Here is a 22905-nt window from a genome sequence, read left to right on the forward strand (position 1 = left end):
ATATAAGAGCAAGGCCAAATAGCCGTATCATTCCTTTTCAGGAACATGTCGTTTACGGTAGAGAGCTACAGTGAATCTCTCTCTAAGACTAATGGCAACAAGTAAATATATTCTTTTGTCTCATTACCTACAGTAGATTTTAAGTAACAAAAGTTAAACTCTGGGTATTTTCTTAGCTAGAGAAAAAGCAAACACATGACTATTTCATGCAACATTGATTTGTATCTTGTATAGGCAAGTAATCCGCCTTGCCTTGGGAAGGAATGCTACCTTTGTGAGGGATTTTCTGGGTCATATTTTTAGAACAAAATGAAAGCTACACACTCATTAGTCCACACTCCACAGTGTGGGAAATAAGCGTTATTCTCATTCAAATGCAAGTCATATAATTTCAGCCTTTATTGAAGCTTTTACTGACTATGTTTTGTTTTTCCTCTCCAACAACTCTCCTCCATAGAAGATTCAGCAGGAAATTCCACCTCTCCTTTCACATACCCCACCAAATGCTATGGTGGTGTGTAGATGCCAGAGCACCAACCAGGACTAGAGCTAGATGGGAGCCCATACTGACAGTACCAGTCTGATACTATGGCTGCTTATGCCCTGAGCAGTCTGATTATGATGAATAGCAACAATCTGAAGAGTAAGAGCAGCCCTCGGACTGGGAGGCCTGTGCTGCCTGTGCCAGACCGCTCCACCTACTGCCAACTCCTGGTGACTGGGGGCCCCTACAGCCCTAGCAGCCTGAGTCCTGGCTCCCCTGGGGGCTCCTTCATCTTTCCCCCCTCTCCAGGCCCCAGCAGCCCCAGGGCCCGCTCCCCTTGCCGCCACCCTGATACCCTGGGGGTGATCGTGGGCAACCGTGTCCGCCGGCTCAGCAGCAACGGAGATGATGAGGCCCCAAACGGGGAGGTGAAACGCACAGTGCAGCTCCTGCAGATCCACCGGGAGCTCCTGAATGTGGAGGTCAACAAGAAGGTGGGTCTGTTCGAGGCCCAGATCTCTGGCCTGCGCACCCAGGTTCAGAACGCTGAGATCCAGCGCAGTCCTAGGGCCCCACGCAGAACAGGCCCAGCCTCCCAGGCCAGTCAGCCCACACAGGTGCCCACCCTCAATCCCCCACAGAGAGACTGCTCTCCAAGCATTCCCAAGGAACTCCAGAATGGGAAATTGTGTCTCCGCTCGGAGCAGGGAGTAACGGGGAATGGCAGAATAGAAAATAGCACGGCTGACCCAAATACGGAACAGGGAAGTCTGCTTGTGAAGAAATCAGCAGGAACTTGGTCCGAAGCTGACAGTTCAGCAAGCAGTCACTCCCCGAGTTCACTGGGGATTGGCAGCTTCTTGGCAGGCAGCGACAGTGAGCGCCCTGCGGAGAGGGCCCAGACCTGCCTGACAAAGGCAGGAACGGAGCCAACGGAAACCCAGCTGCAAGCAGCCTCGGCCTGGGCCGACAGAGAGGGGAGCTGCCCAGAGGTGGGGACCACCATCCCAGCCGTCATAGTAACGGACCACGGGATGGAGGCCCAGGGAGAAGGTTGTGATCCGAGCAGCGAGCCCCAGCACAGCCCCAGGTCATCCCGAGCCCTGAGGAAGCTGTCCTCCTCCTCAGCCTCTTCCACAGGCTTCTCCTCCTCCTGGGAGGAATCAGAGGACGACATCTCCAGCGACCCGGAGAGAGCCGAGGGACTGTCACCTGCCCTCCTTAACACCCAGCAGAAAGCTGTGAGTAACTCCTTTTTATTATGGAACAAACTCATTCATTATTTAGTCTGTCACTAATCAATGTATCTTCTCTTTCACATTGAATGGGTAGATAGATAGAAATCTAATTTTACCCAAAACATTTAGTTTATTGTTCAGTGAAATAGGGACTGAAGTTAATAATAAAAGTTTTAAGAAAGCTTTTTAGATAATTGGGAAATTCTGTTTTGAGACATTTAAGTGGCATATGTAGGTCCGTGACACTCCCATCTCTAAATTAACATGTAAGTTTGCTAGAGGGCCTCTCTTCATCAAGTTCTTTGTCACACGGCGCTCTTGCAACAAACCGGTCCGCTTCCTCCCTGAATAACGGTTGACATTCTCGCTAACAAAGGTACTTCTGTGTCCCGTTGTCAGCCTCAGACGCTATGACTCTGACCGCTGTTGGACGGTCTTCAAAGAGAAGGCTTCTGGCAAGGTTTATAAATGAGGGGATGTGTATACAGGTGTAGGATCTTCATATGACCAGTTTCTCACAGCAGGAAAATAATCCTGCAGCAACAGGAAATGCAAATGATTGTGTGGATTATAATTAATGGCCATTTTTGTAGGGGTTGACACATTTTTAGTTAGGGCAACTAAAGTCTGAAATATTTAGGGGAAATTACAAACTTTAGAAGCCTTTTAAACCTAAAATACATTACAAGTTGGCATTTCCTACTGTTCAGGAAATGTCTTGCAACAACAGGATGATCAATTTAAGATCTTACATCTGTACGTTAAGGGAAGAGTTTGCTTCAGAACAATGCACCAGGATTTGCTTACCCTAAGTGTTAGAACCAATAAATGTTATTAGTGGTGAGTGTGCTACTGCTGGGTGGTCTGAGATATTAATTACAATATATCTTGGAAATCGTCTGTGAGAAATTGTAATCTCATTAAAACCTTCTTGGCCTGTCTACGTCTGACTCTGACCTTATGTCTGAGATGCGTCACTGATTACCGCCATCACAGTGTTGTATTGCTGGGTTGCAGCTGGAGCACACACACAGACACAGGCCTCCAGTGGCAGACTAAAGTGGCAGGATGAGGATAATGTGTTCCACATGCTGTATGGGACGTGTGCCAGGAGATCCATGTGATGTCTTGTCTGGGATAAACAAGTAAATCAGAGGGAGAAAACACTTCATTGTGCCCATCTGGGCTGACCATAGCAAACAAAATAAATATATGAATGCAGAGCACAGCCGCAAGGTCTAGATGGCCCAGATAGCCTTGAAGTTAAGTGAATGGAACTGTGCTGGTTTTGTGAAGGCTGTTTACACCGTAATTGATTTGCTTTGTAGAGGAATGTGTTGCCTTTATGTATCCATGACAGGGAGGCAGTCCTCTTTTACTGGCCTATGTCTGAGGAAAGTGTGAATCCCAGAAAAATAGAAAATACACTTAGCAAGCTACTTGATGATGATTGATGGATATAATAATTAATTGATATATTGCAGTGAGCTCAGATTGGTGGATAAGGTGTCTGGAGTGCAGACAGGAGAAATTAACCCAGCTGGAAAGGGCATCTTTTATTTTATAAAGCAGTTTATTGGTACTTTCCAAATTATTCATGCTACTTTCCAATTAGTTCAAGTTAACTGTTTGTAAATAGTAGGTTTCTGGAGTCTATTGGCTATAGTTTATACTTACCTTTCACAGTATTCTCTTATAAGGAATTAGTTATATGTGGGTCGTTCCACCAATTAGGTGCCTTTGGAGTCATAAAAAGCACGTTCCCATCTCAAGAGGTCAAATAAAAAAAATACTATAGTAACTGCCTATTAAGTGCCAATTAAAGTTGACCATAACACGTTTGACTACTTCCTCTTAAATCATCCATAAATCCCCTTGTGACAGGGGAAATGGAAGCTTATTTTGTGCAACAGGGATGGGCAATTGAATGCAAGCGTCACAACAAAATGTCAATCGTTAAAACATTTCTAGCCTGTCTATCTCTGGGTAACAGGATTACTGTGTTATGCTCAACCCGCTCAGGTTTCCACCACAAAACACCAGAAAATGTCCAAAAAGAGTGGAACCAGCTCACCTGCTTTTATACTGTGATTTGACTATTAGATGTTCAATGTTTCTTTTGAAAAACAAATATTTAAAAAGGAATTGTTTCACCATATTAAAACGAGAGTTCAGTTCATGTAACAGGGTTGACCTTAATATGAGGGACAGGTTTTTTTTCAACTTTAAAATCAATCACTAATAACATTAAATAAATAATCATCTTTGGAAATGAGTTTGTCAAAGCAGCAAAATAACTAGGGCTTAACAGTGATGGTGAAAACTTGGATAAATGTTGGGGTTAAGATCTTCCTAAAGTCACAGAGGATGCACAGAGTGAAATGTCAAAATGCTGCATTTTGGAACTTTAGCAAGTATATTCATATAGAAAATCTGACTTATTGAATTGACCATGTGGTCTATATTAAATGTAGACTCCGCGAAATGACGTTGCCATGTGCAGCACCGAAGATATTGAGCGATGAGCGAGACGGAAGACTTTCCTCTCACACATTGTATCTGCACATGTGCATGGGTTCCCTTCACGTTGTTCCAGCGTGGTAGCCACGGAGAAGTTAAACCTCGCGCTTCAACACCTTAAGTTGTTGTGGAAATTGACACACTATGAATGTCCCTAGGCAGGTAGTATTGTTTACACACAGACTGAAAACCCTGGTGTCTTCTAAACACTTCAACATGTTCTAGCATCTGCCCCCTTCCTTTCTTAGTCACAGCAGTAGATTACACCAAAATGATGGCAACTACCTTAAGTAGAATACCAAACTATAGCCATGGGAAGGAAGTAGGGTGCTGATTGTGCTGCAGAATACCCTGAAAATTAAAAAAAATATATATATATTTTTTTTTTCTTCACAAAAGTAGTGCACCCGGCCTTTACTAGCTAGTCCTGTATTAGCGGACCAATATAGCCTTCTGTAGCACAGCCCCCCCAAAAATGTACAACGCCACAATATATCTCAGTTTATTGCATACATCGTGCATGCATTGGATTGCAATGCTGGTGCGGTAAAATAATCTAGTCCAGTTTAATGAATTACAGTGTAGGATAATCCAAGTATAAACTATGACACAATGTAAATGGAGAAGACTGAAAAGTGGTTAGTGACAGATCAAAAAAGTCTCCATGTGAAAGGAGGAGTTGTCCATAATGCTATCATTCAATGTCCTTTATTTACCTTGTTCGTAATGAGCACGGTACGGTTGCATTTAGGCTTTGTTTAGATGGATGAAACCAGTGGCATACAGACACCACCGGCTACAGACCTACCACAGATTTTACTTGCAGTGGTGAGGTTCTATTTGTTTAGATGACGGAGCGCAAAATATATGTAAATGACGTCATCATTTCCTCAATCAACGTTTGTACCGGCAGCCTATTGAGTAACCTATCATGGCTCCCCAACCCTGTTCCTGGCGTGCTACCGTCCTGTAGAATTTCACTCCAACCCCAGTTGTAACTAACCCGATTCATTTTATAAACCAGCTAATTATTAGAATCAGGTGCGCTAGATTAGGGTTGGAATGAAAACCTACAGGATGGTAGCTCTCCAGGAACAGGGTTGGAGAGCCCTGTATAAAACATGATTAAAATGCATCCTCCAATTGCAACGTCTGCCAATGCTCACACACGTTGTCTCAAGAAAATGTTATACAGTGCATAGCAAAACATTCTAAAAACCTGTTTTGCTTTGTCATTATGGGGTATTGTGTGTAGATTGCTGAGGAAAATTTTTATTTAATCCATTTTAGAATAAGGCTGTAATGTAACAACATTTGGAAAAAGTCAAGGGGTCTGAATACTTTCCGAAGGCACAGTATTTTTAGTACCCTAACACCAAAGTAGGCATACCTCATTTCAAAATAGGCCATCATCACTGTCAATCATGAATGATAATTATTTACGTTTTACCAGTGAAACTGCATCTGCATGCCAATCATTTGATTGATCTCAATCAGTTTCATGCATTTCGATCTTCTTGAATTACTGTTTCATGAGCGAATTAGAGCAGATGATGTTAACAAACTATAAAGCGTTCTTGAATTTTGTTTCAATCAAAGCATAATGTATATCCTGCATAGTGGCTCTGAGTTTTGGCACGTGATCATTTTTTGGGGACTATTCAGCTTCAGCTAACCATCCTAAAATGTAATTAGAAATTAGGTGTTTTGGTGGAACAGTAATATTATAGGCCTACTATGCTATTCGGTTCTGTTATATTAAATTCTAATGAATCGTTATGTGATCTTGCAAGACATTGATTCAGCTTTGATCTAACTTTACTAAACGAGCATCATTGTGAGAAGTGAGGATCTTCTGTAATGATAATAATAATAATAATAAGTGATGAGGACTATTAGGCGTAGGCAACAGATCTTGATGAGTGTTATTTTAAACGATTGGAGCGCCCTTCGTGGTGCTGAAAGGACTGCGCTAAATAAACTTTGATTTGATTAGCTTGAACACATGGTTACAATATACCCTATTACAGAATAAAAGAAAACAGAGGGCTGAACTATGAATTCATATAATTTATTTGCAGATATTTAATCATCAAATCAGTGGATGAACATAAGTAGTGAACATAAATCATTATTATGTAGAATTGCAGGAAATTTGTTTTAAAACAGCCATAAAATGTAAGGACCTCAGCCAGACAGGAGAAGCAGGTACGGGGAGTCAAACATTTATTCAGGAACGGACAAAGACCACAACAGGAGCAGCGTCAGCACACGGGTAAACAAGGACATATGACAAACATCAATCCCGAAGCAGGGAACAGAGCTAGGGAACAGACAGTTATAGGGAAGGCAATAACACAAGTCATAGAGTTCAGCTGAGTCCAATGAGCGCAGATGCGCGTGACGGGGAAAGGCAGGTGTGCGTACTGATGGTGGCTTGATTGCGTAATCTTGGGGAGCCTGGCGCCCTCGAGCGGCAGGGGGAGGAAGAGCGGGAGCAGGCGTGACAGTACCCCCCCCCCCCTAGTGTCCCACCTGGGGGAGCCGGCCGAGACATGGGCGCTGGGCAAGCTGGCTGGGGGTAAACTCCCGACGAACTGGCAGGGGTGTGGGAGCCTGGCGAGCCGGCTGAGGCATGAACGCCTGTCGATCCCGCTGCAACGTGGAAGCCCGATGATCCGACGGAGACGTGACAGTTTGACGAGCCGGCTGGGCGAACAAGACCTGGCGATCCGGCTGAGTCCCGACGTGGGATGGGCTCCTTCCGAACCAACCGGGGCAAGGAACCTCTCGAGCCAGCTAGTGCGTGGAAGCCCGACGAGCTGGCTAGGCACCCCGGTTCCATCGGCGGCGACCCAGAACCAACGTCTCCACCAACCGGAACGCCAGTACTCCCAATGCTTCGTGTGATGGCTTTGGGATTCTGTAAGGACCGACGCCGGACAGGAGAAGCAGGTACAAAGAACATGACAGGAGCAGCGTCAGCACACGGGTAAACAAGGACATATGACAAACATCAATCCCGAAGCAGGGAACAGAGCTAGGGAACAGACAGTTATAGGGAAGGCAATAACACAAGTCATAGAGCTGAGTCCAATGAGCGCAGATGCGCGTGACGGGGAAAGGCAGGTGTGCGTACTGATGGTGACTCGATTGCGTAATCCTGGGGAGCCTGGTGCCCTCGAGCGTCAGGGGGAGGAAGAGCGAGAACAGGCATGACAATAAAATCAAGCTTTTGGTGTGGTGTATTCATGTCTCTCAATGAACTAGAACCTAAAAGCATTATTACCTCCAACTTGGCCCAATTCACATTTCCAATTTCCCACCCTGACATAGCCTACCTTAACGGGCCCTGCGTCTCAACCAATAGTCAATATAGGTTAAAGATCCAAAGCAGAGCTACAGCAACTTGGGCTTTACAGTGGCCACTCTGGTTTGCGTGTCCTCTGCAGAATGGTGCCGCTGTAACCAAGTGGTCACATATCGTTCTGGGTTCCACTGCGCAAGAGCAGATCGGTGGAGTTTTATAAACATCAAGGCACACAGGTGATTTATTTTCTTTTTTCTATACGTTCTGAAGTTGTCAAGCCTCTAATGGGCCTCTGCATTGCACACATGTAGCCTACAGTTATTCGTAATTCACCAGAAGAAAGGGAAGAAACCACTATTTACCTACCTCTAGGCTGCTGTAGTCTACATATTTATTTGGTTTGTCATTCTATCGTTTTTCATGAAATTTGTGGTAATTAAATAGAATTGATTTAGAATTGATCAGAATTTATTTTCATGCTCCCTCACGCTCCCCCAGCACTACACACCTGATTACTTGTGAAGCTAAGGCAGTTGCACTGCACTATTTCATCAATAAAAATATATATTTTGGGGGGAGAAAATTATTTGTTGCGACCCCCCTTCCCCCGCAAATAAAATCGTAGCACCCCCAACTCCGAACTACTTCCCGTGGCTATGCACCAAACCTATTGTAAGATGCCGCTTTAGTCAGGAGCTGTCTGCTCTGCCTCCAATGAGGTTTCCCAATCCCAACAACAAAAAATAAAGCAAGTTTATCACTAAACAGTATCAGTCAAAAGTTTGGACATACCTACAGTACTCATTCCAGGGTTTTTCTTTATTTTGACTATTTTCTACTTTGTAGAATAATAGTGAAGACATCAAAACTATGAAATAACATATATATAATAATTTGGTAACCAAAAAAGTGTTAAACAAATCAAATTATATTTTATATTTGAGATTCTTCAAAGTAGCCACCCTTTGCCTTGATATAGTAGGTTTGTCCAAACTTTTGACTGGTACTGTATTTTGGCTTATTATATATTTGTTAATAAAAGGTCATTATAGCTCTATTGTTTATATTATCAAGCATTCAGATGGCTTTTTATAGTCTGGATGCAAATCTAATGCTTTAGCCAAGTTCTTTGTCATGGGTTATTGAGCTTATTAGGAAGGGGTTCTCTGGGCTGCGGGCACAGTGACACCCATCTGGAACCATGTCACGGTGGTGTCTCCTTTTCCTGTGTCGGCCAGAGGAGGGAAGAGCCCTGCGCGCTACAGCACAGTGTAGCCTTGCTAGAACTACAGTGCAGATGATGCAGGCTTGCGGTTGCCTGTTGCAACAGGCACAACAACAAGTGCCCAGGGGAGCTGCTGTCAACAATGTGGTGCAGTCAGGTGTTTCTCTAGCGTTGTCAAAAAGTTGTGCGGTGGTGCAATAACATTAGTCATTAGTTGGACTGACTGTTGTAGTCCAACAAAGCTCCCTGTTGTCCGAATTATCTATCTAAAATATTATTACTCACGTGATAGAATATATACATATTTGAATGATATCTTTGTCTTGGACTGTGGCCAGTAGTTTTTTTCTAACTGACATCCGGCTTTATATTTGTCTGCGAATTGAAGTTCACGTCAAGTCCAGGGATAGTCCTGCATGGCCAGACTCAGGAAGACTGAAGATCCAGGGGTTCCCCATTGGAAACCCCATGGAGCGTTATCTGTTGTTTTTGCAGTTTGTTGTTGTTCTTGTTGGTGATGATGCATGGGATGGCAGGGCTGGGTAGCTAATAAGGCTGAATTTAGTGATGGCAGCTTCCTGTCTCCAACAGGAAGGATGAAGGGGGCTTATCACAACCACATGGCTGGACATGCTGTTGTGGTGCCTGTGCAACAGGATGTGATGTGTTATGGTGCCTTGGTCATTAGCAGAATGGTGACACTCACTCTGGCTTCATATGACCTCCTGTCCTTCAGCTGTGAACCAAAACAGCTGGGTAACACTTCAGACGAGTTCTAATGAGAGAGATTGACACGTTTTTATATTATTGTTGTTGTGCTTTTATGCATTCCCTTGAACTCAGTGAGAGGGACGTCAGCGGTGATGTGAACAGAATACGCACACACACATTTCTCACACACACATATACCCCAAAAGCGAACTTTCATTTAGGTGAAGGATCTTGAGGGTTCAGAGCAATGGAAAAAGTAACACCCCTGTGGTAGCCTGTTGCCTGGGAGACCATGTGACGTCAAGCGAGGCCTGCTTCAAACAGCTGGGTTTTGTGTGTGTGTGTGTGTGTGTGTGTGTGTGTGTGTGTGTGTGTGTGTGTGTGTGTGTGTGTGTGTGTGTGTGTGTGTGTGTGTGTGTGTGTGTGTGTGTGTGAGAGAGAGAAGTGCTGCTAGGAGGGAGGGACCCACTTTCTTATGCATGAGACAGGAAGTGCAACACTTTTTACATTCCCCCTCTTTTAGGTTGTATGAGGCTGACCCTAAAACTCCATGGCAGAGCAGAGAGCTTAGCCTGGCTGGTTGGGTACCCACTAAAGGGAAAGTATCAGTGGACTCCTAAACAGTGTTTTTGTTTGCTATCTCACTCTGTCGAGATAGAAAGGCAATTGCATTTCTCAAGTGGCGTGTTGGCGGTTGTACTCTACTTTTAGTCGTGGAGATTCCTTACTAGTTCTATATCTATGCCAGTTGTGTTATGAATGGTTTGTGAGTAATTGCCACTCACTCAACGACCTTGTGTTTAGAATTGCTAAACCTGTTGGATCCCCTTGTATAGCTGATGCTGCCTGCCACACAATTACCTACAGTGACATGTCGAACTCTAGTAAATAATCAGAGAGGTGCTGCTTTGATGCTCTCTGCATAGATGTCTTCCTTTAAGGTGATTGATAGAAGTTGATTCACAGCCTCTCCTTGACTTTTATGTCTATAACCACCTCCCATTTTACCAGCACAGTATACTATACAGATACAGGATCTTAATTTGACCGGTTTCAAGTAGCAGGAAAATAATCCTGCAGCAACAGGAAATGTGGATTATTGTGTGGATTATAATCAATGGACATTTTTAAAGGGATTTATACATTTTTTGTCTGAAATGTTAAAGTGGAAATAACAAACTTTATAAGTCTTTTTAAAACTTGAATACACTACAAGTTAGCCTTTCCTGCTGTGCAGGACATTTCCTGCAACAACAAGGTGATCAAATTAAGATCCTACATCTGTAGGTATAGTAGATGAATCTTATCCCCGGTGCTAGCTCACTGGAATGTCTAAATCTCACTGTTATTGAAGGAACAGCAATAGTGTGCATCAAACAATTCTCATTACATTGAAGCAAGTAATTTACCTAGCATGGGACAAAAGTAGGACATTGAGTCCTCTAGTCTAGTCTATTGTGTGCATGTATTCACTGCAGGTTTGTTATTTTCACAGGTTTCCACATGTCTACATGTTACATTTACATTTACATGTCTCTGGGTATCAGCATTATAAAGAGAAGGCATGATGTCAGAAGAGGCCTGTTAAAGGATTCCCTTGTTTATGGCCCATTGCCAGTAGATAGGTCTCTGTCTGTCTGTGGAGCTAGGTCTCTGTCTGTCTGTCCTGCTTCTGTATGGTTACTGCTGTGATGCTGCTGTGGGAAGACTAAAGCTGGATGAGCTTAGGTCACATTCTCCGGCTTTGCACATGGTTAGTATATAGGAAGCAGAGTTTTAACACGTTCACTGTTATTACATTCTACAGAACGTTTCACCTGAGGATTAGAGATGAAAGTATACTTAAGTGAATTCATTCCTCATTTAGTAGAAGAGTGGTGAGATCAATACCATACAGTAATATGACAGAAACCTTTTGCGTGTTTGAAGAGTGGCTGGATGGACCTGAACTTTTCTCAGATAAAGGTCAGACAGACATATACATAGATCTTATTGGCCAGTGGAAAGTGTCTTCTTCTTATCTTCACAAGATCTATCTTTTTTTGTCACTCGATCATTTTTTGGTCGCAGATGTGGAAAATACTGTCGCCACCAACGAGCCCCCACCACTTTCCTGTCTCTCTGACAGAGGTTCCTCTTCAGGGGTTAAAAACCACTTCCTCCCTGTGCTCGGCGCTGTGTTCAGTGGAAACTTTAACAACACCAATGAGGTCGAGGAGTCGCTGAAGAGCGGCATCCCTTTCCTCCTGCTCAATATAGAACGCTGCCTGGGTCTATTTTATCAGAACAATAGCACGACGCAATGAGGTTACGTGCTCTCCCCACGATACGGTTCTGCCTCTTCCGGTCCCCAACTAACAAACCTGCTGGGGCTTTTGATAGCGTGTATGTAGAATGGCTGGAATGGAGATAGAGGGATGGACGGATGAGAGAGGGGTAGAGAAAGAGAGAGATCTTCTGGCCCATGGCTGTCCTGAGAAGAGTGGCTGAAGATGTTTCACACCAAAAACAATTTAGTCAGGGCCCCTGTATACACTGGATGCCAAAACATAGGTTAATTCACTACAAATAAATGTCTTGCAGTATAATAGGGTGTTTGACATGTATTCACTGGGGACATATATTCTCTGGGATGGACTATGTTGAGAATGGCCGTAAACAAATCCCAACCCATCATGGCTGTGGTTTATTCACAGTAGGATGGCACAGTCATACAGGATTATCGGGAGAAGGGAGGATCTGTGGGCCTTTTATGATGGATGAAGGCTGTGGAAAGTTTGTTGAGAGGTTATACTGAGAATGTGCCCGTGGCCTCTGCCCTGCTGTGTTGTTTGTTTTGTTATGGTCTATTTTGACTATTTACCTCCAGCACTGGCCATGTGATTCTCATCACTGAACCAGTCCATTAAATGACTGTGACTGATGCGTTGAGGAGCACTTCATATCCCAATTAAAGTGATAAGATCCAAATGCCATGAGCTCGACTACAAATCACCAGATCTTTCTGTACTGAGGATGTGATTGAGGAACAAAGGGCACAGTGTATGTATTTGGAAGCACAAAGTCAAAGGCCCTGAACGAAATTAGCAAAATCTACTTTTGATCAACAACTATCTACATCTATTATCTCCAGAACAAAATTAATGCTGCTTGCCTGCTGTGCTAGGATGAGGGTTGCAACGCTACCGGTAATTTACTAAAGTTACCGGAATCTTCTGTAATTTTGGTAATTAACAGAAAAATCTATAGCAATATATCGTAATTTTGGTAATTTATACTTGAATAACTTAACTTTTTAAAAAAAGATTCATAAATAGTATTTATTTTTATTTTATTTTATTATTTTAAATAAACTCTTCCACTACTGACTTTTTTCACAACTGCCACCAGTTTGAAGCCAAGACATTGATAACAAATAGATATTGACAGGGGCGCAACTTTGGTTTTAGAAGTGGGGAGGGCATTTTTTAAATATTTTTTTTATTTAACCTTTATTTAACTAGATACAGTGCATTCGGAAAGTATTCAGACCTCTTGACCTTTTCCATATTTTGTTACGTTACAGCCTTATTCTAAAAATGATTAAACAATAGCCCATAATGACAAAGCGAAAACAGGTTTTTAGAAATTGTTGCAAATGTATTAAATATAAAAAACAGATATCAGATTTACATAAGTATTCAGACCCTTTACTCAGTACCTGAAGCACATTTGGCAGTGATCACAGCCTCGAGTCTTCTTGGGTATTTTGGGGGGGAATCGATAGCTAATTTCCTGCATTTCCACACAATCCAATTTGACCAATGGCCCTTCTAGCTGTCTCTATTTAGAACAACAAAAAGTAAGCAAAAATGCCCCCAGTCACCAAGCTAGGTAAGAGATCATTGTTAAATATGTTTGTTGTGGGAAGCTCCTACAGACCACCAAGTGCTAACAGTCAGTAGCTGGATAATGTGTGAAATGCTAATGTTAATGTATGTGATATATGTGGTACACTTTCTGGGTGATTTAAATATTGATTGCATTTCATCAAGCTGCCCACTCAAGAAAAAGCTTCAAACTGTAAGCAGTGCCTGCAACCTGGTTCAGGCTATCAGTCAACCTACCAGGGTAGTTACATTACAGTTAAATCATCAACATGTATTGATCACATCTTTACTATTGCTGCAGAAATTTGCTTTAAAGCAGTATCCAAATCCATCGGATGTAGGAAAACCAAAGTTACAAAGGCTGGGCCTAATATAGTGTATAAGAGGTCATACAATAAGTTATGTAGTGATTCCTATGTTGGTAATGTAAATAATATTTGTTGGTTTGTGGTGTGTAATGAGGAGCAACCAGATGCTCCACTTGACACATTTATGAAATTGCTTATTCCAGTTACTAATAAGCATGCACCCATTAATGACTGTAAAAACTATTAAATTCCCGTGTATTGATGAGGAATTGAAAAAATATATATTGTTGAGAGGGATGAGGCAAAAGGAATGGCAATTACAGATTCAGTGTGAAAAGTAGGGAATTAGCTAGGGAAACTGACAAATCAATAACGTTACATTGCTATACTGACTCTAATAAACTCACATTGCACAAAAAAATAATTATCGGTCTTCAATCGTTTAGCCGCTGGTTTCATCATTTGATTCAGGTCTAGTATGAATGAGGCAAAAATAATAACTTTACCTACCTTTGGCCAGCTCACTCTCTCTAACGGTACATCAACTGGCGAAAGCTAGCTAAGTTAATTTACTTCTGTTGAAATGGGACAGAAAGGCTACAAAATATTTCCATACAAACAACAGCTGTTAGATAGCAATAATAGCCCCCTCATATCATTATCTGACAGATAGCTACAGGCTAGAGCTGAACTGGCTGTGGTAGCTAGGAGCTAGCTAATTCACCTCAGTCAAGAGGGAATGAAACATTAGTAAGCTAACGTTACATGTCAGTTACACTACTAGCTCAGCACTGAGAATAAACACTAATTTATTTTTTTTCCTGTTAAGTTAAACAGTGGTTTCCTTGCCATCTACATCAGTCAAATAAAGAGTAGCCAGTTTCTGCTCTGCTTGCTTTTACAACTCGGAGAAAAGCGCAACACATACACACAGACATCAGCTGCCTCTGTTCATCTCTCCCATGCGGGTCTTATGCGCCAGCCTGTCTGCACGCTGTGTGGTGTCCTAAATCCAGCCGGGTGAAACCTCCAAACAGTCTACCCAACCGCTCTAAGGTGCCCACATGGCCCTAAAGCACACTGACACCATTTTTGGTATAACAGTGCAATGATAAAATAGAGCGGGACAAAAATGCTATTTCTGAATGTGTATGTGGTGTGGGGTGTGTCCCCAATGAAAGTTGCGCCCCTGCATATTGACATAGTAAAATAAATACAAGTGTGTAAAAAAAATGATATTTAATGCTGAAACCTTCATATTAAACACCAATGGTATTCACTAAGTTGATGATTTATATTTAGGAGAATGTTTTACAGCTTTGTCATTCTATTTTAAAATGTTTAATCATCTTATTTAATTATGTGATAATGCCATACAGAGGGTCAGAGATAATTACAGACACCTGTGATAGTTTGAAGTACCACTAGATGTCTTGTGATAGAGTCCTTGAAAGTTCCCAAAATTCTGGTAGTTCACTGGTAAACTTTGAAAGTTTCCAGTAATATACCCTCGCTTTGCAACCTTAACTAGGATACAATGGCAACTTGCTTATACCTCTATTTATGCCTGGCACTAGGTGAGTGATTGTTTACCCAGGGTGCATTGCTGTAGCACGGTGGATATGGTAGTAGGAAAGTATTGTGGTTTCACATGGTGCTAGCTGTGCTGTACTGCACTGAGCAGACTCTGATATAAGTCTTCTTACCTGTTATCTGACTGTGAGGTTGGCGCCAATGTTTGTCCTGTCTGTGAAATTAAGAGTTTAGATGTACAGACAGAAACTTGGGCTGATCAAATCATTCAAACCACATCACCGGGAGCCACGATCTGGAAGTGAACGTTGTGTGTAACATTTCTGCTTTATGAGAGCACAAAGCAGGTTGAGAAAATAGAGAGAATGTATGCATAAGAGTTGCAAATGAGTTGAAGGACAATTTGCCCATAACCTTAACATTTAACTAACTTAGTTTGATTATGACCAATGCCCACAACTGTGACGTTGTCAAAGATACCCAATGATGTAGACTCAACTCATCTGAATACCTGGTGTTTGGCCTGGTACGACCTTATGTCTTTAACTAAAGAAATCTATTCAACCTCTGTCGAATTTAGTAGATCATTATGTAAAATGGCCTCAATAACATAATTGAAACAGATTGATACAGCAGAAACTACTCCTCAGTAGTATAGTCATGTAAATCTGTCTCTGAGTCTGCATGCAAATACCTGATTATCATGTGGTACGAGATCAAACCCTTTTCAGCTCTGCCTAATGACAGAGAGTGCATGGCCTCTAATGTCTGTGGACACAATGGTTCATTATGTAATGCAAATAATACACAACTTCATAGGTACCATAAGTATTCCATCAAAGATTAAATGTTGCTAGAAAGTAAACAATATATTGCACAAACAGGCCACAATATGCTATGATGGAAGTTGTTCCAATAAAGAAATTCCAGATTTCACTTGAATTGATCATTCTGTCAGTGTTTCCCTCAAAACACCGCTCTGCAGTGCTTGGCATGGCTGCCAGAGTGGGTATAAGGAGAGGTATATTATGTTCTTCCTACATTTTATCTAAGAGGAGATCATTATTTAGTCCAGAGAGGAGTAGTAGAGTTGGGGGAATCCATCATTCCAGGAATACAGGAAAAGGAAGTCTCACAGGGACAAATCACCCAAAATACATCACACCACCACAGTGACCTCAGATCCTCTCTGAAGACAACCCCAGAGACTCCTCAGGAAAGGAGGTTATGTAAATAGCCTATATATTATGGACTGCATTTGTCCTCTCTCTCTCTCTCTCTCTCTCTCTCTCTCTCTCTCTCTCTCTCTCTCTCTCTCTCTCTCGCTCTCTCTCTCTGTGTGTCTGTGGTTAGCTCACATACTTAAAAATGTATTCTAGTACTGTAGTTAGCTAAACCGTATGCTGTATCTGGATTATAAGAGCCATGCTAACAGAATCACTGTGTGTTTTATGGATTTAATGCCAGTTATAAAATCTGGATATGAAAATAAACAACGATAACACAGCTCTTTTACTACCAAGTGTTTGCCAAGTATAAATACACTGACATTAGACAGAGCTGGGATTCTGTATGTTCACTGTGTGTTGTTGAGTGTTGGTCGGGGTGTTTGTCTGTCCGTCTGTTTGTCCCACCCTGTCCTGGCGTGTGTCTAACATGCTGCAACCTGAGCAAACTCGTGTTTATGCAGTTCCCACATGTTTGTGATTTGTGTGTTTGAGGAACTGGTGATTTGCATGGGTGAGCAGGACACACAGACTCAGCCCGGCCACAGGCAGCAGGGCCGTGTGGACGGACGCCGGGTGGCCTCTCAAGTGCTCACTCTCAAAGTCATACCAGCTCATTTGCATGGCCCTGATTTTGGTTTTCCAAGGTGGCTTTGTGAAACAAATGAGCCATAAGCCTGGTTGTCCTGCCCCTGTGAAGACTCTGATTATAGCAGGCAGCTATATCTGGAGAACCAGAGTGCAGCATCCATCCATCTGTCACCATGTCGTCTTTTGTCTCTCACATGTGGAGCCTGATTGTCCCTATGCTGGGTGTTGTCTCAGCATCTATCCTCCTCTTCCTCAGACAGCTGCAGGTACTGTAACAAAAACATGCTTTGGCTTTAGAGGATAGATTCTACTGAAGTTATAGTGGTTTCCTGCTACTGTATAAAGAGGTGTTACTCTCATTTATTAAACCATTACCATTACAATTATGTGTTCTATATGGTTCTTATCTCTGTCCTGATAAAACGTTATCATGGTTTGAAAGTTATGTTGAGTGGTCATTGGATGTAAAAGGAATTCAGTGACAAGTACCTCAAATTTGAATTGTAGTGCTTTTAGATATGAAGAAATGAGTTATGCCTGCAGTGCTTATATATTTAAATCCGCTATGCATTGTTGTGCATGTGCTCCTATTTATTCAGCATGGAAAATATTGAATGAATAAATGCATAACAATTCTCTGTCACAAACTTCCATTCATTCTTTTGACCACCCATCCTGACTTGATCTCCTCCCTCCCCATCCTCCCTCTTCCTTCCCTCCGTCCCTCCATAGCAGTCACTCCAGTCAGTTCCTGTCTCACAGACTTTTCCTGCATCCTCTGTTTCCCATGTCTCCACCTCATCTCCATGGCTCCACTGCTTCCTCCAGACTCTGACTTGTTTTAATCCGTCTCTCCAGTCTGTGAGGGGACTGTCGTCTACTTTCTCTCCCCGCTCCTCTCCCCCTTCCCCTGCACCCTTCATGTTGGCTCGGTGCTGTGGCCCAGTACCTGTCGGTCTGTGTTAATAAAACAATATACACTGCTCAAAAAAATAAAGGGAACACTAAAATAACACATCCTAGATCTGAATGAATGAACTATTCTTATTAAATACTTTTTTCTTTACATAGTTGAATGTGCTGACAACAAAATCACACAAAAATTATCAATGGAAATCAAATGTATCAACCCATGGAGGTCTGGATTTGGAGTCACACTCAAAATTAAAGTGGAAAACCACACTACAGGCTGATCCAACTTTGATGTAATGTCCTTAAAACAAGTCAAAATGAGGCTCAGTAGTGTGTGTGGCCTCCACGTGCCTGTATGACCTCCCTACAACGCCTGGGCATGCTCCTGATGAGGTGGCGGATGGTCTCCTGAGGGATCTCCTCCCAGACCTGGACTAAAGCATCCGCCAACTCCTGGACAGTCTGTGGTGCAACGTGGCGTTGGTGGATGGAGCGAGACATGATGTCCCAGATGTGCTCAATTGGATTCAGGTCTGGGGAACGGGCGGGCCAGTCCATAGCATCAATGCCTTCCTCTTGCAGGAACTGCTGACACACTCCAGCCACATGAGGTCTAGCATTGTCTTGCATTAGGAGGAACCCAGGGCCAACCGCACCAGCATATGGTCTCACAAGGGGTCTGAGGATCTCATCTCGGTAACTAATGGCAGTCAGGCTACCTCTGGCGAGCCCATGGAGGGCTGTGCGGCCCCCCAAAGAAATGCCACCCCACACCATGACTGACCCACCGCCAAACCGGTCATGCTGGAGGATGTTGCAGGCAGCAGAACGTTCTCCACGGCGTCTCCAGACTGTCACGTCTGTCACATGTGCTCAGTGTGAACCTGCTTTCATCTGTGAAGAGCACAGGGCGCCAGTGGCGAATTTGCCAATCTTGGTGTTCTCTGGCAAATGCCAAACGTCCTGCACGGTGTTGAGCTGTAAGCACAACCCCCACCTGTGGACGTCGGGCCCTCATACCACCCTCATGGAATCTGTTTCTGACCGTTTGAGCAGACACATGCACATTTGTGGCCTGCTGGAGGTCATTTTGCAGGGTTCTGGCAGTGCTCCTTCTGCTCCTTCTTGCACAAAGGCGGAGGTAGTGGTCCTGCTGCTGGGTTGTTGCCCTCCTACGGCCTCCTCCACGTCTCCTGATGTACTGGCCTGTCTCCTGGTAGCGCCTCCATGCTCTGGACACTACGCTGACAGACACAGCAAACCTTCTTGCCACAGCTCGCATTGATGTGCCATCCTGGATGAGCTGCACTACCTGAGCCACTTGTGTGGGTTGTAGACTCCGTCTCATGCTACCACTAGAGTGAAAGCACCGCCAGCATTCAAAAGTGACCAAAACATCAGCCAGGAAGCATAGGAACTGAGAAGTGGTCTGTGGTCACCACCTGCAGAACCACTCCTTTATTGGGGGTGTCTTGCTAATTGCTTATAATTTCCACCTGTTGTCTATTCCATTTACACAACAGCATGTGAAATTTATTGTCAATCAGTGTTGCTTCCTAAGTGGACAGTTTGATTTCACAGAAGTGTGATTGACTTGGAGTTACATTGTGTTGTTTAAGTGTTCCCTTTATTTTTTTGAGCAGCGTATATATGTATACTGTATATGTATATTTATTAAGGTCCTTCCCAGTTTTCATATTTCACATTTCAAGCCATTACACATTTCATAATTCACAATTTCAGACAATTTCAGACAATCTCATGGATATTTTTACACTGCTCAGAAGCAGTGCTTCTCAATCCTGGTCCCGGAGACCCAAAGGGTCACTAAACACTAATGTGTTTTTAATAACTCCCAACCATATCCCAAGCCACCGCGGCCTGGTTGGTTCTGTTTCCCATCAGCCACCTTGATACAGACCAGAACCCCCAGTGTCTGAGCTGAGCTGTGAGAAATGTAGATGAGTCACTCACTCTCCTTTCATCTGAACACACATAAATATGACAGAACACAGAGATACTTTCTCTTTTAAACCGTTAACTCAAAGGGCGAATGGTTTCACAATTTTCCAACACTAATGATGGATTGGGTTTTTTAAGGGATATCTTTTGACCAGAACTAGGTGGAGCCGTTATATTGTAGTCGCTACTTACTGTAGCTACACTACTTTCTCACTATGGATGGAGTAGCACCAGGAAAGCAAGTGCTTATCTGATTATACGTCGGATGTGTGTATACATGTGCATGAAAAAGATGACGCTGCAGTGGATAGCAGCCGTTTCACAGGCTCCTGACCAATTCTGCTATTTTGTGTTTTTTTTTTATGCTGATCTTTTTTTGTACATAATGTCTCCGCCATCATTTCCTATGACCGAAAACAGCTTCCAAACATCAGAACAGTGATCACCAACCTCAATTTGGATGAAGATTTCTACTTCAATGAGTTGCCAGCTCTGGATGTTCTGCTGACTCCGGACCAGGCCATAATCCCCGGGACTCAAAAGAGGATGCGACGGTGAAAGAGAGGCAAACGAGCTGGCATTCTGATAAGACTTCGTTGGCGAGAAAATAAACCGCCTCTACCCTTCGTTCTATTGACAAGCGTACAATCACTAGAGAACAAACTAGAAGAGCTCCGCTCAAGACTGTCCTATCAACGGGACCTGAAGAACTGTAATATTTTATGTTTCTCTGAGTTGTGGCTGAACAAGGACATGGATAATATACACTGAGTGTACAAAACATTAAGAACTCTGCTCTTTCCATGACATAGACTGACCAGGTGAATCCCGGTGAAAGCTATGATCCCTTATTGATGTCACTTGTTATTTTTCGTAGCTGTCTATTTACCACCACAAACCGATGCTGGCACTAAGACCGCACTCAAGGAGCTGTATAGGGCCATAAGCAAACAAGAAAATGCACATCTGGAGGCATCGCTTCCCATGGCCGGTGATTTTAATGCAGGGAAACTGAAATCCACATTTTTACCAGCATGTCATCTGTGCAACTAGAGGCGACAAAACTCATCATTATCTTTACTCCACACACAGAAACGCATACAGGGCTCTCCCTCGTCACCTTTCTTTGGAAAATCTGACCATAACTCTATCCTCCTGATTCCTGCCTACAAGCAAAATCTCAAACAGGAAGTACCAGTGTCGCGCTCCGATGAAACGGATGGTATGCTACCGGACTGTTTCGCTAGCACAGACAAGAATATGTTCCAGGGTTCATCTGATAACATTGAGGAGTTTACAACATCAGTCACTGGTTTCATTAATAAGTATATTGACAACGTCACCCCAACAGTGGCAGAACATATCCCAACCAGAAGCCATGGATTACATTCAAGAAGCGGGACACTAATCCAGACTCTTATAAGAAATCCCGCTACGACCGTCAATTAGCCATCAAACAGCCAAAGCGTCAATATAGGACTAAGATCGAATTCTACTATGCCGGCTCTGACGCTCATCGGATGTGGCATGGTTTGCAAACTATCGCAGATTGCAAAGGGAAATCTAGCCGCGAGCTGCCCAGTGATGCAAGCCTACCAGACAAGCTAAATGCCTTCTATGCTTGCTTCAAGGCAAGCAACACTGAACCATGCATGAGAGCACCAGCTGTTCCAGGCGGCTGTGTGATCTCACTCTCCGTAGCTGATGTACATTCACAAGGCCACGGGGCCAGAAGGATTACCAGGACTTGTACTCAGAGTATGTGCTGTCCAGCTGGCAACATGTCTTCACTGACATTTTAAACCTCTCCCTGACTTGGTCTGTAATATCTACATGTTTCAAGCAGACCACCATAGTTCCTGTGCCCAAGAATGCCAAGGTAACCTGTCTAAAAGACTATCGCTCACATCTGTAGCCATGAAATGCTTTGAAAGGCTGGTCATGGCTCACATCAACACCGTCATCCCAGACACCCTGGACCCACTCCAATTTGCATACCGCCCCAACAGATCCCCACATGACGCAATCTCTATTGCACTCCACCCTGCCCTCTCCCTCCTGGACAAGAGGAACACCTATGTGATAATGCTGTTCATTGACTACAGCTTAGCGTTCAACACCATAGTGTCCTCCAAGCTCGTCACTAAACTCAGGACCCTGGGACTGAACACCCCCCTCTGCAACTGGATGCTGGACTTTCTGACGGGCAACCCCCAGGTGGTGAGGGTAGGCAACAACACATCCGCCACTCTGACCCTCAACATGGGGGCGGATCGAGAGCTTCATGTTCCTCTGTGTCCACCTCACAAAGGAATGGTCCACACTAGGGCTGACCCCATATACAGTGGGAAGAACAAGTATTTGATACACTGCCGATTTTGCAGGTTTTCCTACTTACAAAGCATGTAGAGGTCTATAATATTTTATCATAGGTACACTTCAACTGTGAGAGACGGAATCTAAAACAAAAATCCAGAAAATCACATTGTATGATTTTTAAGTAATTAATTTGCATTTTATTGTCCTTTTGTTCGATTAATTCCGTCGATATATATCCAAAATGTCCATTTATTTGGCGAGTTTGATCCAGAAAAACACCGGTTCCAACTTGTGAAACGTGACTACAAAATATCTCAAAAGTTACCTGTAAACTTTGCCAAAACATTTAAAACTACTTTTGTAATACAACTTTAGGTATTTTTTAACGTAAATAATCGATAAAATTGAAGACGGGATGATCTGTGTTCAATACAGGATTAAAACAAACTGTAGCTAGCTTTCTGGTCATGCGCCTCTAACTAACAGTACACCTCAAGTGACCCTCGTTCAAGATGGCCGTACTTATTCATTACACAAAGGAAAAAACCTCAACCAATTTCTAAAGACTGTTGACATCCAGTGGAAGCGGTAGGAACTGCAAGAAGCTCAATTAGAAATCTGTATTCCTAATGAAAACCCATTGAAAAGAGAGTGACCTTAAAAAAAAAATCTGAATGGTTTGTCCTCGGTGTTTCGC

General features: G+C 43.2%; 1 protein-coding gene across 3 annotated transcripts in view; it reads left to right on the forward strand.

The window, feature by feature from the left end:
- The window catches only part of LOC139582901 (inositol-trisphosphate 3-kinase A-like), a 42843-nt gene that overhangs the window by 2877 nt on the left and 17061 nt on the right, over positions 1 to 22905 (forward strand). For 2 of the 3 annotated variants that reach the window (XM_071413340.1, XM_071413342.1), the window contains exon 2: positions 458 to 1725. In XM_071413340.1, the coding sequence (XP_071269441.1) occupies positions 589 to 1725 (1137 nt within the window). In that variant the 5' untranslated portion in view covers positions 458 to 588. The remainder of the gene's footprint in view (positions 1 to 457; positions 1726 to 22905) is intronic. The other variant, XM_071413341.1, reaches the window with a different exon arrangement.

This window comes from Salvelinus alpinus, chromosome 8 (genome assembly GCF_045679555.1).
Source record: "Salvelinus alpinus chromosome 8, SLU_Salpinus.1, whole genome shotgun sequence".
Taxonomy (NCBI): domain Eukaryota; kingdom Metazoa; phylum Chordata; class Actinopteri; order Salmoniformes; family Salmonidae; genus Salvelinus; species Salvelinus alpinus.